This window comes from Pezoporus wallicus, unplaced genomic scaffold (genome assembly GCF_028554395.1).
Source record: "Pezoporus wallicus isolate ANWC-B61680 ecotype Strahan unplaced genomic scaffold, APGP_CSIRO_Pwel_v1 contig_1438, whole genome shotgun sequence".
Lineage (NCBI taxonomy): Eukaryota > Metazoa > Chordata > Aves > Psittaciformes > Psittacidae > Pezoporus > Pezoporus wallicus.
In genome coordinates this window covers 3308050-3326816 of record NW_026638681.1, presented here as the reverse complement: position 1 = coordinate 3326816, position 18767 = coordinate 3308050, and the positions used below count along the sequence as shown (strand labels likewise).

The following is an 18767-nucleotide window of genomic DNA, read 5'->3' as shown; positions in this document are numbered from 1 at the left end:
GGGTTGGAAAGGACCTTAAGATAATCCACTTCCAACCCCCTGCCGTGGGCAGGGACACCTCACACTAAACCATGTCACCCAAGGCTTTGTCAAACCTGGCCTTGGACACTGCCAGGGATGGAGCATTCACAGCTTCCTTGGGCAACCCATTCCAGTGACTCACCACCCTCACAGTAAAGAATTTCTTCCTTATATCCAATCTAAACTTCCCCTGTTGAAGTTTTAACCCGTTACCCCTTGTCCTATCACTGCAGACCCTAATGAAAAGTCCCTCTCCAGCATCCCTATAGCTCCCCCTTCAGATACTGGAAGGCTGCTATGAGGACTCCATGCAGCCTTCTCTTCTCCAGGCTGATATATATATAATACAGATATATTAAAGGATGATATTTAACCAAGTAAAACATAAACAAAAAAGTTATCTCAAATCAAACTCAGTATTAATTGAACCCTTTTTATAATCCTTTTCTGACAGTGTGCCATTTTGTTAAAAAAAAAAAGACTAGAACAAAGAAAACGAAAAATACTTCAATCCTTTATCTGAAAACAACTCTTCCAAAATTTCAAAGATACCCATATTTTACACACAAAAGCCTTAGCATTCTTGAATCAGAAGCAGCTAGTAAAGAGTTTTTCTTTAGCACTGGCTGATGTTACTAACTGCTGGAGAGAATCATGCAGTGCTGTACTGACAAAGTGAGACAAATTAGTTTAATGAAAATTAAAGGGTTCTTGCACCGTCTTGTCTAATGTGAAAGGCATTAGGACTTCATATAGAAGTCAGACTTCCCAGAAGAGAACTGGATTAAATGCTTTGTTGAAAATTTTGTTTCTCCTCCTATTCAAAATAATAGTCAGAGCTGCATTTTCTTCCAGAAAAACATGCTGATATATTAAAGCATTTGCCCCTTAACATAATCTTGGGTGTGATTCACTTTCATTCAATGTGAATAGTTCTACTGACTGAGAAAAATTAATTAAGTCCTTGTTGAATTGAAACCAAGCAAAGTTCTCAAAAGACAGTATGTGGAAAATACCTAGACTGAAAATTCACCTTTTTAAATAATAAAGGCAACAAAGATAACCATCTGTTATCAGGATCTCCATAAAACAAAATAATTGCCCTACAACTGAAATGCTTTCCAGCACTCTGCAATTTTGAATAACTACTGTTAAGCTGGTGTAAATAACAAGCTTCAGTATGACATACTGGCTGTAAAAAAGCAGTCACATGACATACCTATTTTCTTGAGCTTGGCAAAATTCTATTAAAAAAAAAAATCACCTCAATATGATGATAAAAAATAAAATTTACCATACTATGCTGTCTTGGGAAAAAAAAAAAAAAAAAGAAAAAAAAAAAGGTTACAGCAGAAATTGACATTTGACCATCATCATCTCTATCTGAAGTAGTAGATTTGCAACGATTTCTTGCTGGAATCCATGCAAATGCAGCTGTATGGCCAGGAGAGCAACTGCACACACAAACATGTAAACAAGCTTCCCATATAAACAAGGTTCCCATGGCCACTTACTTTTTAATTTAGCTGTTTCACTGTGCTAGAAGGAAGTGTGCCTTCACAAAAAACTATGATAGCTGTTTTTACACGTGGAATTTCATGGATTTTTGGAATGCAGACCAACCTTCAAAGCAATAGAAGAATGTAAAATAAAAGGCTGAGTTTGCTTGGAGAACCTGGAAGATAGGAATATTCTTTAAAGTGAAACAGACTGTGATTTTTTTGTCCTTCTTGACTTCAGCAGTCCAATTTAGCGGTTTCACTGTGCTAGAAGGAAGTGTGCCTTCACAAAAAACTATGATAGCTGCTTTTACATGTGGAATTACATGGATTTTTGGAATGCAGACCAACCTTCAAAGCAATAGAAGAATGTAAAATAAAAGGCTGAGTTGGAGAACCTAGAAGATGGGAATATTCTTTAAAATTAAACAGACTGTGATTTTTTGTCCTTCTTGACTTCAGCAGTCCAAGCCTAAATGAGCAAATAAGCTTTCCAGATAAGGCTCCCAGAAAGGTCTAGCTACTGAAAACAACTATGAATCTTCAGTATAACCTAACACATTTCATACTCCTGGCTGTTGCTCATGTGTAAATGCAATTTTTCCTTGCCCAGAATGCAACTCAACTGTAAAGCAAATGTGATTACTTTCACAAGTGCCACAAAGCAAAGTAGTATTACGTAAGGTACAATATATTAAGAAAACCTGTCCCTAGCAGAATGGTCAAGTTCTTTCTGCACAATTAATAAACTATACTCACAAGCATTATGTAGAGATAAAGTTTACATTCTAAAAATCGTATTTTTATATCAAGCAACCATTGACAAGGAAAGGTTTACTGCCCAAAGACCAAAACTAGATTATGACCTTTTCTATACTTACAATTCCTGTTATAGTATGCATTTACAAAGTAAACAGATAAGCATTATACTTTTGTACTGTTTATGACCTTATGCTGTTTGGCCATTTGCATTTCATACTGTCCAGCTAACATACAAAATCAAAGTGTTTGCACAACTGGTTGCATTTGAAAATTAACACCATTCTGAGATAAATACGGAGTTTGGTGTCTCAGAATTTTCAAACACTTTGTCTAGAAACTCAACTTGCCACTCCATCTCTAACTTCCTACAACTTTAATAACAACAACATAAGTATATATTTATTCCTCACTGCCCATACCCTCGAGGGAGGGCAGGGGCCTGGGGGAAGTTACCTTTTGTGTTTTGACTGGTTTGTGTGTCCTATATCTTGTCTCAGGAGCCAAAACCACATTTTAAGCTCTTAACACCTACTGTGCAGTCAGAGTTCCATTGAACTTGAGCATAAGATGTGCTGGACAATGTGAATATTTGAAAATGCCTATTTGAGAGCGATGCACTGGAGTTCTAACCAACTCTCAGAGTACAATATGTAATTATTGTCATAATATATGCTCCACTTATGAAAGATCTAAGTCCCTTTGCAGCTTAACATTTAAATTAGTGAAATTTAAACACATTTGGTAGAGTCCCTGGAAAGAATGAAATTTAAGTAAGTGGCTATGTTTTATATGATAATTCACGTAAAATATGAGTGCCCACAAAAGAAGGGAGTAATACTCCTTCCCCAGTACATAATACTAACACAATAAACATTTTTATATATAGAAAATTTCTAATGGTTACTTCCTTCATTGTATTTTTTTCTCTTGAGGATACTTTAGTTCATATTTTAGATTAATTTTTTTAATATAAGCAATACAGACTGCTTTTGCCTTAATTGCCGCAGGTTAAATAATATTGTTATTTCTTGGAAAGTCAGTGCTTCTAAAAAGGGGAGGAAGAGACCTGTTTACAAGTCACTCTGGCTTTTGTCCAGCTGATCAGTTTGTGTGCTTTTAAGTGTATTTTTGCAGTACCAACAACAAAAATAGAAATTAAAAAGCTGAGGGTGAAAAAGCAACCATCAAGCATTCACCAACTTGGCTATTAAGAGTTGAATGTTATTCATTATAGTTCAGTGTTATAAAACAGAACAGTAAGGCAAAGGGTAAACACACAGCAATCAGCTGCAAATCTACTTAAGCAAAACAAAACACAAGCTGGCAGATGTTGCCTTAATGACTTAAGTACTTGCTTTGGCTGAACTATTACCAACAGGCAAAGTGGAATTTTAGTGCTGGTTGCCTGCCTGTTGTTTTACTAATCTGGTTTGTGGAAACTGAGGTTTCACATTTTTTACAGTGACACACAATCCTGATACTGATGGCAGGTGAGAGGAAAATCAGTTTAAAAGAATGTAAGCCAATCTTAATTTCTCTTTTAGGCCATTTAAGGTAAGGATATAGGAAAAATAAATTAAAATCTTTAGCAGAATATGTCTTCTTGGCACTCAAGACATTAACAAACAATGATAAAATAATTTCTAAAATATTAGAGGAATTGTCAAGACCATTATTTGGAATATATTTCAACATCAATGCAATGCCAGCAAGTCATCAGAACACTACTTATGATCTAGATGAAAATAACACTCACTGATATATCTGATATCATTGTATATGCAACTTGATGGAGAACTAGCCTTCCTTGGAGCCCGTGACAAAAGAGTTCATATGTCTTTCTCTATGGAGTATTATCTTATGGCTCCAAAGGTCCCCACCAACCAGAAATAATTTGCTTTACTGTATGCAATAACCTGAAATCTGAAGCACAGATGGAGGTAAAAACAAATGACACACATCCCCAGTGCAGAACAAATTGGCATTTAAGTAATTCAAAGGCCAATGGATTCCACCTTCTCTTTACACAGAGCTGCTGATCAAAAGAAATCTGAGTGGTTCTTTCAAAGCCTCAACCAGGAGCTGCTCCATGAGCAAAAAGCTTGGCTACTGCTTCAAGCAAACCTGGAAAATCTAGAGGTGCAGAAAATCTTCCAAGTCTTTTGCTGACTTGATGCCTTAGTATGTCTGTATTTATCAATGTCTCACATAACACAGATAGAAATGTGACACAGCCCCTAAAGAAGCTTATCAACTACTGTTCACAGCATGATTCTTTTTCCAAGTTCTCAAATCATGAAAAGCCTTACAAAAATTATATACAAAGCACTGAATAAAAAAAAAATAAAATAAAAAAATAGAAAGGCAGTAAAGTCATACAATAAAAAAACTAGGAAACTCTGATTTTACAGTTACCTGCTCAGGCTCAAGCCTATGCCTTTGTACTTCATATTGAGAAATGTCAACTCAGTCACCTAACAGCTCTCTTCTAAGATATAAAACACTTACTACAACGATTCATCAAATGCATAAGCTGTGAACAAGTCTGTAAGCTTTGTAGAAGCTTGCAAGGAGTGTTTCGTGGAGAATTCATACTCTCTGTTAGCCTAGTACTTGGCTGAGCCCTTGCACCAATGGCAATTCTCACATTTAGCAAACATCAGACACACTTGTGTTTGTGCTTGAATTATTAACAGATTTAAGGACACTCTCAGCTACAATTGCTAATTGCACCTACAGCAGCTACAGACACATCCTGGACTTCAGGATTACAAAACCATCTCACCACAGGGGTTGTAGTTATATATAGGGACAAAAGTAATTTCCTTTCATTCTCCCTTGTAACCTTTTGAGATAATGATTTTACCTACTTACGGAAAATACTTGAGCATTTTGAAAAAAGCCAAGCCTTTCTTACTGAGGAACAGATGTGCCCATCTGCCTGCTTTTAGCTTTCTGTTTTCACAGAAAGCAAAAAATTTTTTTTTAAGAAAACATGGCTACTATGACTATGCCCAAAATGGCTACAATTATATAGGAGAAATGCAGTCAGATACTGTTTATACTAATTTATGCGTTATTGATCATGTTAAAAAAATATTCAAGTTATTATGTGGACATCAACAGCATCTCTTTTCTCATTTGAACAGGATCTTAAGTCAGTGGTGAGTCTGCTTCAGAAACAAAATGCTGTTTAAGTTATTCATTTTTATGAATATCAACTTTATATAAATATTAATCAAAAAGTGTGAATAAATTTCTGTAGTTATCAGTGATTTAAGTAACTTCCATTATACAAGAAGATCTTCTGAATTTACTGAAAATATTCACTAACTAAACTGACTTTTCTGGCCTTGTTCACAGACTTTAATTAGAAACATATTCAGATCTAATTCAGTTCTTGTTTCAGTTACAAGCAATAAAACTTAATCCGACATAGTAATTAAAACAACTTTGATTTAAATTTTATGTATGTCATCTAATGTGCTGTCCTGGGTTCAGCAGTAGCAGTCATTTTTCTCCTCCTTGGTAGCTAGTGTAGTGCAGTGTTTTGACTTTCAGCTCGGGAACAGAACTGATAACAAGGATGTTTTGGTTTGGCCAAGGACTTTGTGAGCCTCATGCTCTGCCACGGAGGAGGGGAAGCCGGGAGGAAGCAGAGACAGGACACCTGACCCAAACTGACCAAAGAGGTATTCCATACCACAGCACGTCATGCCCAGGATGTAACTGGAAGTTAGCTGGAAGGGCTGGGAGACTGCAGGGTTGGAGGAGGTATCGGTCGGAGCTTGGTCGGGCTTGGGGGGCGAGTTATCGGTCAGCGGGTGGTGAGGTGTTGTATTCTGTTCCCTTGTTATTTCCTTTATCATTATTATCATTGGTGGTAGCAGTAGTGATTTGTGTTATACCTTAGTTACTAAACTGTTCTTATCTCAACCCGTGGGAGTTGCATTCTTTTGATTCTCCTCTCCGTCCCTCCGAGAGCAGGGGGAGGGCAAGAAAGGGGGGGAAGTGAGCGAACGAATTACCTGACTGGGTTTAAACCACGACATGTGCAATGTTTTAAATCCCTAACTATTATAAAGAATGCTGACTTTTATTCTTCAATATGTTCTGATCTTATAGATTACATACTGGATGATTCACAATTTGGTGGAAAGCTGCAAAACTTGCTTTTAGTGAACAGTCGGTATCTAACCCAAACACTGAAAGATTGAAATGTAAAGAAGAATGCGAACAAGGATCTCATAAAAACTTTCTTGACTACAGATTTGCTTTAAAGTCATAGGATAACATTTCTACTTTGAACCTGCTTCAGAAGAATATGTCTTGTTAATTTCAGATTAAGTTTATGACTCAAAATCACTATAGTGATTATGATGTGGAGATAGTACATATAAATATGAAACACTTCTAACACTTTATTTTAAATATTTAAAATATACAACCTATCAACTGAATTTAGTCAGCAATCAGTTACAGCAGAGGAAAATTGGCAGGAAGCAAAATTTTATTTGTAAATATTAAATGGCCTTCCAAAGACACAATTTCAAAAAATATGACAGAAGAATCATCATAATTCATTTCTTTATCACTATAATCATGACTTTTAAAAAAATTACATCTTATATAATCTCCAGCAAAAGCTGGACAGTGAATGTTAATGAAATTTAATAACAAACCTAATAGCAGAATTTATATCCTACCTCCTATTAATGGCAGCCCACGTTGCATTAATGTTATCTGTCATCAGTTTTACTTTTCTGGTGTCATCTGCTGAATAATCACGGAGTAGCTTAAGTGCCATGTCATTTGCCACATCTACATTTATTTGCCATTGTCGTATTTCTTTTGCAAATTGCTGAAGAAGAGAAAGAAAAAGAATAAGCCTCAAATCACCATAAAATGATCACACGTATTTTATGATTATTAGAGAAGATGAACAACTTATACCACCAATATAGAAACAAAAGAAAAAAAAACTTCCTCAGATTTACTGGTAACTAAGGACAGAATCTTTCTAAATGTTTAAACTATTTTAGTCATCAGACCATACGACTACTTCTAATCTCTGAAAGAAGCAAGCAACCAAAATCCTAAATGCTGGATAAAACATAACAGCTCAAATTGATAAACACTGATTAGAATGTTGATTTTTTTATTTTTTTTCTGAGACACAAATAGATGGATGCGTTATTATGCATTATTCAAACTATTTGTGATGTTGAGTTATACTGACATGGAAAATACAGTGAAATTATATGTTCTAATTTTCATTTTTGTACTGTGAAATAATTCTGATATTGGAGAATTAATACCTGTGTTTTTACTCGTTTTGAATTTACTTTGTTTTAGTGAATTGTTTATGTAATTAGTGCCATCTACTGGAACAGCACTAACTGTGCAATACAGCAAAATACTATTGATAAACTTATCAATGTCTTTATAATGCTAATTTATGCTTCTTAGTATTGAGAAAGCTTCTTAAATCTTGGTAATTCTTTTTTTTTTCCTTTCCTCTCCTCTTTCTCCTCTCTTCTTCCTTCTCCACTCCACCTGGGCCAGCTGTCTCACTACAGAAGCGACCCAAGAAATAAGGGACACTCATTCAACCAGCAACCAGCTCCCATGTGTCTTTCCTGTTAGTCTTTTTATACCACAAATTTCCATATAAATGCACTTAAGTTACATATTTAATCCATAATGTCTAACAACAAAATGAAAGAGCAAAAACAATTGATGGTCCAATTGTATTTCTGTACTAGGCGAAGACTAACTAGCCAATCAACGGGACAATGAAAAGAAGAAAAAAAGTTTGTATTTGTAAATGGCAACAGTAAATTGCATGTAAACATTAGAAGCTATTGACAAAAAATAAACAGTAAGGTTTGTCACTCTTTATTGTGCTATAATACACAAATTGAGAAATGTCTGTGAAGAAAAAGTAGGGGTTTCCCCTCTCATTCTCCCAAAGCAGTATTCCTTTTGAAACCTTTTGACTGAGATAAGGAATTCTCCACAGAAAGTGGAACTTAAATATGTAATCCCCGATTAAAGAGTCTAAATAATAAGTAAGAGTAAATACTTTTAAAATATTTTGTGCATTTATGTTTTCATCTTAGAAAACCCGTAAGATGATTTTGGTTAAGATTAGGCCTGAAACATACTTGAACTTTGAATAGAGTGTAGGTGGAGATTTTGGAGAGTTTGATTTTTTTCCCCCAAGCCCCCTTTCCTATTAAAAAGCTGCTTCAACATCTCTAGGGCCTCTCAATAACTTAAAATTGAAAACATGTACTTTATCTCTTTCCTGTGTTATTCCTTCATGAGATGGCAGATCACACAATTACTGTGCAGCAGATAACCTCAGATACCAAGACAGCAAGCTGATTTTCTATTTCAAAAAAGGGATCCTATTTATACTAACTAAACATTAGGAGGGCATTACTAACCCCTGCTCCTGAAACCCATCTGAGCATGTTATGATTTAGCTCACTTAAGCTGAAGATGCCTAAAAAATTTATTAAAAGTCATTCCCCTGTGTTAAGTATGGAGCAAGTGTTTACTCAACATTTAGGACTAGCCATCTTTATTATACTCTAACTTTCTCTTTGCTTAAAATTACTCTAATATACAGCTTCTCTTTTCCAGCCAAAAAAATCACAGCAGTCTGACTGTTCACTGCCTTTTACATAACAGAAGTTACCATAATGTTTTATCTGTCTTGTAAATCAATGGCCCATAAACTTTACTCTGAAAGTAAGCTCCTTTTTGCCCAGTCCCATGTGAATATAAATGACCTTATAAAACCTTCCAAACACAGATTTATAATAACAATACGGAAAGATCCATTACAAGGTTATTTCCAAAAGTGTTGTTCTCACCATTAACTTCAACATTAATCCATTAACTTCCCGACGTTACAACATGAGATCATAATTTAGGAAAGAAATGATGAATATAAAGAGCTTTGCTGAGAGAAACAATTTGTATTTTCTACTTTACTGGAAATTGGCCTGTAATTTTTCAACAGCTTTGAGGAGTGTATGCCTTGCTTCAACTTTGCGCACATACACTGAGAACAAAGTGTTGTGGTATGTGTTTCAACTGTCTGTCTTACCAGAGGCCCATTAATTCCTTACATTACTATAACGAATATTTAGAATTAAATTTTTGGCATTATTCTTTATTTTCTTTTTTCTCTTAAATATTTTTCGTGTCATCTATATTTTAGCTTCTTAAAAACACATTAAAATTTGTTTTGGTTTTTGTTTGTTTTTTTTTTTTAAAGAAGATACTTAATTACCTTAATTTCATTTTGACATTTTTTAAAGCATTCTCTGTGGTTTTTTTGTGTTATCACTGGAATTTGTTGAGTTTATTAAAAGGCATCAAGAATTAAGGCTGTGCATTTATCATGTTACTTAGGTATAAATTTATTTTTTATTTTTAAAACACTAGTTGATGTTATTAGGAAGAAAGTCTGTGTAACTAAGGATCCTTTAGTAAAAACAAGTAATGAAATCAAAGCTGGGTTTTATTCTATTTTAGGATTGCCTAGTGGAATAAAATAAAAGATACATAGAAGTTCAAATATAGCAATATGTATGTATAGCTAATATGTATGTACATACATATTATCTGAATATGTAAATTCCCACACTGAGCAAGCATATATATCACAAATCTAGAGAATCAGGCTGTCTTTCTGTCCTTCTGTATATCTGTAGTATGTATGATTTATTTATTTCCATAAAGATTTTTTTTTTTTTTTAATCAAGGAATTCTATTCCACTGTCTGCATTACATTCAGTAACATTAACTTAATTTTTAATTGTTTTACTAAAATCCAAAATATGCAGACACTGTACTGCATACTGTATTAGTACACGGGGAGTGCCAAAAGAATACTAACTAAGTTAACTGCCCCTGTAAGAAGATGACAAGGCAAGAAAGCCTGAGTTTTACCCACAAAACTGAGGCATAAAGTTTACTCCCCAGACTATGTCAGTGGGAGGTTGCCTGGTCTTCTGTAACCCAACAGAGCAGGGAAATGTAATTAGACTGTTATATAATTTCCTATTTAGATGAATGAGAAATAGGTTGTCAAAGAAAATAAGAAAGGAAACTTTGTCTCCACCCTCCTTTCTCTTCATTGTGGACATCCCAGCTAAACTGGTACAGAGGGAGAAGACATGCCTCACTAGCTCTTACCAAAGTAAGGAGAACAGGAGTGAATGGGCAATCCTAGCAGGTTTATATTTTTCAATATAAGCCCAGTATTGCATTAAGAGACTAGTTTTACACTAGCTGATGTTCAGATGACCTGAGGATGAAAAGAAGCTGAAGTGTGAATTTGTACTATTTATACACCTATGACCTTCAGCCTGCTGAGTTAACCATCTGCAGTCATCACTTAATAAACAACAAAAAACAGGGCTTTAATGGCTAAAGACTCTCACTGGCCAAAATAGCATATTCTTATTCTCCTTACCTAACCCCAGTACCTAGAATTTAGTTCTCAAGTAGCAAAATAAAAAAAAGAATAGAATGAAAAACATGTTCTAATGCTTAGCAAATTAGCTCTGAATTAATCTGAATTCAAAGGAGTAATTCTTCTGATTATTATGTTTATGATAATGTATTTGATAATTATATGGTAACTGGTTAAATGCCAGAAACTTGTCAAATTCTGTTAAAAATACCACTGGCCAAATGCAAGCCAGTTACAGATTTTTGCTTTACAGTGGCGCTGGAAACAAATATAAAAACCTCATGTGTAAGGAGACACTAATAGAAAAGCATTAACACAAGCACTGATTTACAGGTCAGTTAGAGGGGAATTTTTACATTGACTCTGTTGTCTTTAGGCAGACTTATAATATTTAATGAACAAATCAGAAGAACATTTGGTGAATACTTTCTCACACCAAGCTGTGTTGAGATAGAGCTGACAAAATGAATATGTCTGAAGAATTTATTTAAGACTCACACTGACCTCTCTCTTTCCCTCAACACAAATGAATGGAAATGACAGCTTTATTTTCATCAGTGTAACAGGAAGCCAAAAGACAGCATACTTGCTGTATATATTCAGGGAAAAACATAAAAAAAATGTGTTTGGCACAGAAGCCTGGAAAACATTTCTTTACAGGGCTTGATGTATTTCTAGGTCCTTCAGTTTAGATAATACTGTACAGAAGAAATCTAAAGCTGGTAAACTCAAAAAATATTTCCATTTTTGTTTGAATTCATGACCCCTTATCTCAAGCATGAACAAAACAGCTGATGCTGTCACATCTGAGAAGCTTTCATGAGGGATTTAACACAATAGGAATTACTGGCAGACAAAGATAATTCTTCTAGGAAAACTGGCACAAAAGAAAGAAAAAAGAAAATAACACACCATCACCACCACCCCCATTCTCTAAGACAGAGGTGAATTTCTTCCAGACTTGAGGAAGAAAGGCTAGGTAAAGCCAAACAAATGAAAGTAAACAACCATGGAACAGTAGCGCTTGAGGTTCGTGAAGGCACAGCAAATTAAGATGGACTAGCTGTGACAATGAAATTAGAATTACAGACTAATGTCTGTAATTTGACACAACACGTCACATTGAATCCAGACTGGGATGGGGATGGCTGAAAATACTGATAGCCCAAGTCCTTCATCTCTTTTAAAAAAGGAGTGAACGGAATCTACAGGTATCATTTCGAAAACCCTGTTTATTCATAGAGATATACTCTTGTGACTAAGTATACTAGTATACTTTATAAATTGATGGATGGAGAAGGGCACATTTATTTCTCTCCTTGGAAAATGTTTCTCCAAAACCCCTATAATTTTTTCAAAAAGCATACACTTTTAGATGAACTTCACCTGAACCTCATACATCCCTGTAAAAAATCTGAACCTCCTATATTCTTGTAAAAAAAATCCATTTCTACACCTCAATTTTCAATTATTTTCCTAGTTAAGTAATTTGTGGTCAAGATGTAAGACACTCCAACACAATGCCATAAGACTGTTTGCACAGAACTGGTGTTTTGTTAATTGAGTCTTTGCTGAGCTGGGACCCTGAGCTTCTTGAAGCTTTTTGTCAAAAAAAAACAAAACAAAACAACTAAACAAAACAAACACAGACTAGGCAGAAGCCAGAACTCTATCTGTGCAGAAAGACAGTGACAAATGGGAGTCCTCTATACTGAACTACAGTAGCATACAGAACCTATAATACTTTCCAATCCATTAGTGAGTGATTGACCTTGTTTACCCTAATCCACCATTCCCAAGCAATGACCCTTATGGTATAATCTTAAATGAGAAAACGTAACTACACCTTGGCCCTAAAGCAATGGGCTGATGAATGTTTTTATGCTTCTCACAAGCAAGCAAAAAGAAAAAGAAAAAAAAAAAGAAAAAAAAGGCAAGTAAATACCCAAACAGATTTTCTTATCTACTTCTAAATATCAGAAAAATGAGTAACTGGCGATGAACATAGCTGAAGACCAGTTGTGCAGTTATACTCATGTTTTGGTGGTAAAATCAGTTTGATGAGGACCTCATCCCCTTATTCTTCACAGCAGTTCATTACCATTCAACTGTGAAAATAAGACTGTTCTAAGTCCACAAACATTAACCAAATAGCTGAGTGGTAGGAGTTAAAAAGTCCTGGTGGGCAGGAAAGTATAACATACAAAAAATATTTGTGTAACTATTCTCCCAAATAACTAAGATGCAACGTTCAATTAACATGGAGGCAAGACTCACTTTAAGAGGCTTATCAATCTTATATTTCTCCAACCAGAAAATGAGATACTATTAATCTGAAACAGCTGTTAAAATTTATTCATGAAGAATGTCACCAAGGTATGACCATTTCTATAATAAGAAACTTAAAAACTGATGTAACACTTAAGGCATATTTGCATTGCTACTTGAGCTATAGCTCAACTCATAAGTTAACTGAGGTGCATATATTATCACCTAAAATGTGACAACATATGTGCTAAAATCACAAAAGCAGCCATTACAGACTTTTTTTTGCAGTTAATAACCCTGCTAAGGTTGAACTCAGTGAGATTATCTTGCAGCAAATCTAAAATGCTTGATTCTCAAAATATTTCCATATAGTTTGTTATGTTTGGTTGTTTTTTTTTCCCCTTTTCTTTACTAATTCCAGATAATTTATACAGCTTAGTTATTAATGCAGACAGACACACCAATGCCATAGGGTTTCGCAGACTGCAGCTTAGGCTATTGTACAGAAGATATGAGAAATACTTGTGTTAGAAAGGTAGGTATTCTTCCTGCAAGTTCAGCCAGCTATTTGTTATGACTGATAAATTAAGACTCATTTCATTCAAGGATTATGTGCCACGCAATTTAGACATTGTAAGTGAATTTCTTTCTAATATTTTTGTGGGAAATAAGGGATAAAGAGGTTGCTCTCAATGTGTACTGTGCAACAGTTAGAGGACATTTTCTTTAACAACCTAATTAACTCAAACTGAAATACTTTACTTCTCAGTAGTGACCTTAAGCTCCGTATTCTGCTTTTTCAGAGCTTCCACGGTGTAGGAAATTTCTTTCCATGACTCAAGTTTAGCTTTTGCTTGTTCAAGAACCTGCTCAGCTTCTTGTTTAGCTTCTAGCCACTGTGCTGAATCCTTTAACATTTCATGAAGCTGTTGTCTCCGGCTTTGGAGGTGTCCATGCACTTCATCCCACTGGCTCTGTATCTTTTCAACTGGTGAAACACAAAGGAAAAACAAAAGCTAAGTCACTTAAAAGTTCTTTTTTTTTTTTTTTTTTTTTTTTTTTTTTCATTTCTTCTGAGGGAGTAAAAAATATTAAAATCTTTTTAGAACTGATCATATTGGAAAGCTCTTGTACTTCTAAGCTGCAACTGCAACCAAGTTCAGTTTTACAAAGAACAGACAAACTGTTCTAGGTCACACAGTACGACACTATGTCAGACAGTATGCGTTTCAGTGCAAATGCAGCCAGAAATACCCAAAAGGCATTATGAAACAGGATCACATTTGAGAAGAAGTATCAGCAGTAATTTTTCTTTCTTACCAAATTAACACCAGGTTTAACATTTTCTGAAGAACAAGTCCTTTAGGTACTTCAGTAATATTAAAGATTTATTGCAAGATATAATTAATAGCTATACTTTCATTAAGGCAAAAGTTATCAGACTGCAAACGATGAAAAAGTTTCTTATATGTCCATGTTAATTATAAAATAATGATTAGCTTTATTCACTCTTTGAAAGCAATGTGATTTGCAGAAACTTAATAATCATTACAATCTCTGATAACAAGTGTTGGCTAGCATCCAGCATCAGACTCATCCATGGTAGCATAAAAAAAAACAAAGACCTAGTTGTCCAAGCAGTTTGACAAGAAAAAACAAACCAACCAACCAAAGAAATATACAAACAATAAAATATATGCAATGGAATAATAGGAAGTTATTTGTTTATTTATTTAATTCCCTGAGGTTGGTCAGCACAAGCTATATTCTTAATATTTTCTGGAAGACTGCCTCCCTACATTGAAAATACATGGGTCTTCTAGGGAGCAGAACAGAGATTCCTAGAGTTTTCAGAAAGCAATTAAAATTTGAATGGTAGTTCCAACCCTCCATCTTTCAGTGCAGGCTGAGAACAGTGCAGGCTAAAGACAAAAGGGATGAAAAGTGCTTCAGCAGCGAAAAGAGACTTCTACCGATCACTGCTGCTCCTTCTTCTAGAAGGGAGAAAGATCTTTCCATGGACTCAGCTGAAGTTTAGACAAAGAGAAGAAAACCCTTCAGCAACCCCTGCTCAAGCCATGGGTGAAAAACTGTAAGCATACACAGCAGCACGTTCAAGTCAAGAGAAATGCAAAAGAAAGTGCAAAACAACTGGAAAACACAAAGCACAATCAAATCAAAGCAAAGATAGCCTAAGGACTAAATACTTAAATTTAATTGGAAACAAATCTAACCCCCCATTTTAGAAAGCTGTATACAAAGGCCACAAAACAGCAGCTCATTTCTGTGCCCTATCTGGATGAGGATTTCTGATGTAAGCTTTAGGGTATACTTGAAGCAACAAAAAGATTGTGGTCTACAGGCAGGGTGAATAACAGAATTATTCTCAAACTGCTCAAGTAAAATCTCTGTGCTATGGCTACAGCATGTGGCTCAAGGGTTGTGCTGGAGGTCTACCCAGGCACTTTCCACAGTGTTGCTGGCATATGGCCCACAGCTGCAACCTGTTTCTTGCAAATCATTACTTGAGCTCCTTCCCCCTTAGACTCTGAGACCTTCAGTGTGTTATCTGTTGATTCCTGGCAACCTGGAGATTTTGGTACACAGCTGGCAAAATTACAATAGTTTGTTTATGTCAGCTCTCCATGAAAAAACAAATGAACAACACCCCACAAAAAAAAAAGCAAACACAACAAAACAAAAAACAAAAAACATAAAAATACTAATTTTTTGTTTTATTGTAATTTTCTTTGTTGGTGTAGGTATTCGGGGAGAGGAAATTGAGAGATGAATGAAAACTGTTGCAAAACTACTTTAAAAGAAATATGGGTCTGTAACTATATTAATTCCTCATAATAGTTGCATTTAATAAAAAATACTGATCTTTTTATCAACAAAAATATTTATTGATGGATCTGTTCCATAATGTTTCATGAGATTTGTATCTAAGACAGACATACTAGCAGTCCTTCTCTAGGGGTTGTGCTTTTCTCAGCAAGACTTGAGTTTTTGTCACTGTTTAAGCCCAGACAGTAACTCAGAACCACGCAGCTGTTCGCTCACTCCCTCATTTCTTCTACCCAACTCCCAGTGGGATGAGAAGGAGAACTGAAAGAACATTAACCCCACGGGTTGAGTAAAAACAGCCCAGTAACTGTATAATATTCAATTACTATCACCAATAATAATATGATAAGGGAAATAAAAAGGGGAGAGAATACAATTGCTCACCACCGACTGATACCCAGTACAACCTGAGCAGTGATCCAGGCCTTTCAGGTGATCCCCCAGGTTGTATACTGTGCATGATGTGCTGTGGTATGGAATACCCCTTTTGCTAGTTTGGGTCAGGTGTCCTGTCTCTACTCCCTCCCCGTGTCTTGCGCCACTCCTCACTGTCAGAGCATGAGACTGAAAAGTCCTTGATCAGGGTTGTTACTTAGCAACAACTAAAACATTGGTGTGTGATCAGCATTCAACCTTAGTCAAAAACACAGCACTGCACCAGCTACTAGGAGGGAGAAAAATAACTGTTACAGCTGAACCCAGGACAGTTTTTCATCAGAAACCAGTCCTGGGATTCCGTGGTGACCAATTCTCCCATTCAGGAGGGGAATGAAGCTGCATAATGAAAGCTGTATTCAGGACCTTTCAGGAGCCCATTTACAAAAGTGACTATGAATACACAAGCTCCAAATCTATGAAAAACTTTTCCTTGTGAAAATAATTGGGTTATTTCCCTTAAATAGTCAAAAGAAAAGCTTCTGACATGGACACTTAAAAAATAATGTGCCTAATAATTTTGCTTTATTACAGATTGGAATTGAAGAGTTCAGGAAGTTATTAGGTACACCAAAAAGAATTAAAATTTTGTTTTCTTGAAAGACTGAGTTATAAAATTCACTGAAAGTACTTCAGTTGTGGATAAACACACTGTGACATCTACATAATTAATCTAGCCTTTATGAGCTGGAAGAGACCAAACAGTGCAGTACTATATGAGACAAAATACGTAGAGACACTTATTAGAGAGGCCTTTATAATTATGACAACATTATTTAGTTAAAGGTAACATAAAAATCCCTTCATTACTGTGAACTTACATTTTCTAAATGATGCTTCCATTTGAATGCATACTATTGGTTGGTTTGTAAATAACCAAAAATCCTCAAGCCTCTAAGGCTTAAAATATGAGAATTGGCTTCAAAAAATGTAACGAAAACCACAGTGTAAATCAGTGTCTCTTAATGATGGGTTTTGTTCCTGCAGATGTTCTTTAGTGGGATACACCTTCCCACAGAAGGAAAGGTGTATACCACTTACAGATATATGCCAAATGAAAAAGTTCATAAAACCCAACTTGAGTGTATATTGTGTTAGATCTGATCCTGGCAACCCATGAACCTCTCACCTGCAGTTAATGAGTTACTGACCACAGATGAGAAGGGTCAGAGAATTGCTATTAAATGATGTTGGACACTAGAATTTTTTAAAGTATTCTTAACATCATCATCAGGTTTTTGTACAAGGGCAATGGAATATATAAAAGGCTTTCTCTGACTCGGTATTAATAGGAATATATTTGTGAAAACATTTAAGAATGCTTTATAAGATAACAATGTGGAATCTCAATACAAAGTTCTTTCAAGCTAACACCCTTCCTTTGAAAGCTTATTTCTGTTGTTTGGTCTTCATAAAATCCTTAAGGTTATGATGAACATATGGGATTCAACATAGAGAAAAATTAACTTCTTCCAAAGTCCAAACAACCTTACCTGGAACCAGGAACACAAACTTAGAAACAAGAAATTAGTTCCATACCCATAAAAATAGAAGAATCAACGTCAAGAGAAGCAATTGTTCCAGAAAAGAATTTGTCCCAGTTTTGGAGAACTAAAGAAAAATTTGATCGCTACTTTGATCACTTGTATTTAAGGCCTTCAATAAGTAATAGTCACTAAATTAAAAAAAAAAAAATAAAAAATAACCAGATAAGGTTCTTGCAAAGATTACAAAATATCTGGAAACATAAGAACATTTAATATGGCTTAAAAAAGTAAGTTTTGCCAGGAAAAAGTAATGTAATTGTCCTTACTGCACTCTGAATTATAATAGCATATTAATGAGTTCAGATTCTGATCATCTTTTACATATTACTGCATCTACATACTGTGATGAATACATATTGAAAATGCCTAGATAGAACAAATCTGGCTCCATGTGCACTATTAATATCACTGTAGCACAGAAATATTAAATAATTAGTAACAATGACAAAAGTCTTTTTTTCCCCATAGTTCAGTAGTTTCTGAAGCAACTCAGTTTACATTGTTCATTAAAGCTAAATCCTGTGCCTTCTCCAATTCAGAGAGTAATCTCTTTTTTAATGTGGCACTTCCCCTCTGTATCCAGTTTTCTCTTTCCCTCTCTTTCCCCACCAAGTTTGGCAACAGCATAATATCTTTATTGTAAGAATCAGTATTTGAAATTATCTCAATGGGATTAATAAAAAATATCTGACAATTAACAAATCTAAACCAAGAAAAACAAAAAAGGTTATACCCTGAAGTGAAACCCAAACCCCATTAATTTCCTAATCACAGTGCTCCAGGCAGAAGTCCTCATTGTACTTCATTTACACAAGTTTTGCTGTTGCTTACTGGAAAGTTTCCCAGCATGGATCCAACTGCTCCCTTTCCAACACTGAACACTCTCAAATGAGT

General features: G+C 35.2%; 1 protein-coding gene across 18 annotated transcripts in view; it reads right to left on the bottom strand.

Moving 5' to 3' along the window:
* DMD (dystrophin) overlaps nucleotides 1-18767 on the bottom strand; it is a 1199681-nt gene that overhangs the window by 249884 nt on the left and 931030 nt on the right. For 17 of the 18 annotated variants that reach the window (XM_057411860.1, XM_057411861.1, XM_057411863.1 and 14 more), the window contains 2 exons: nucleotides 13821-14032; nucleotides 6989-7143 (listed from right to left, as the gene is read on the bottom strand). In XM_057411860.1, coding sequence (XP_057267843.1) covers nucleotides 6989-7143; nucleotides 13821-14032 — 367 coding nt within the window. Of the gene's footprint in view, nucleotides 1-4697; nucleotides 4832-6988; nucleotides 7144-13820; nucleotides 14033-18767 lie in introns of those variants that run through there. The other variant, XM_057411870.1, reaches the window with a different exon arrangement.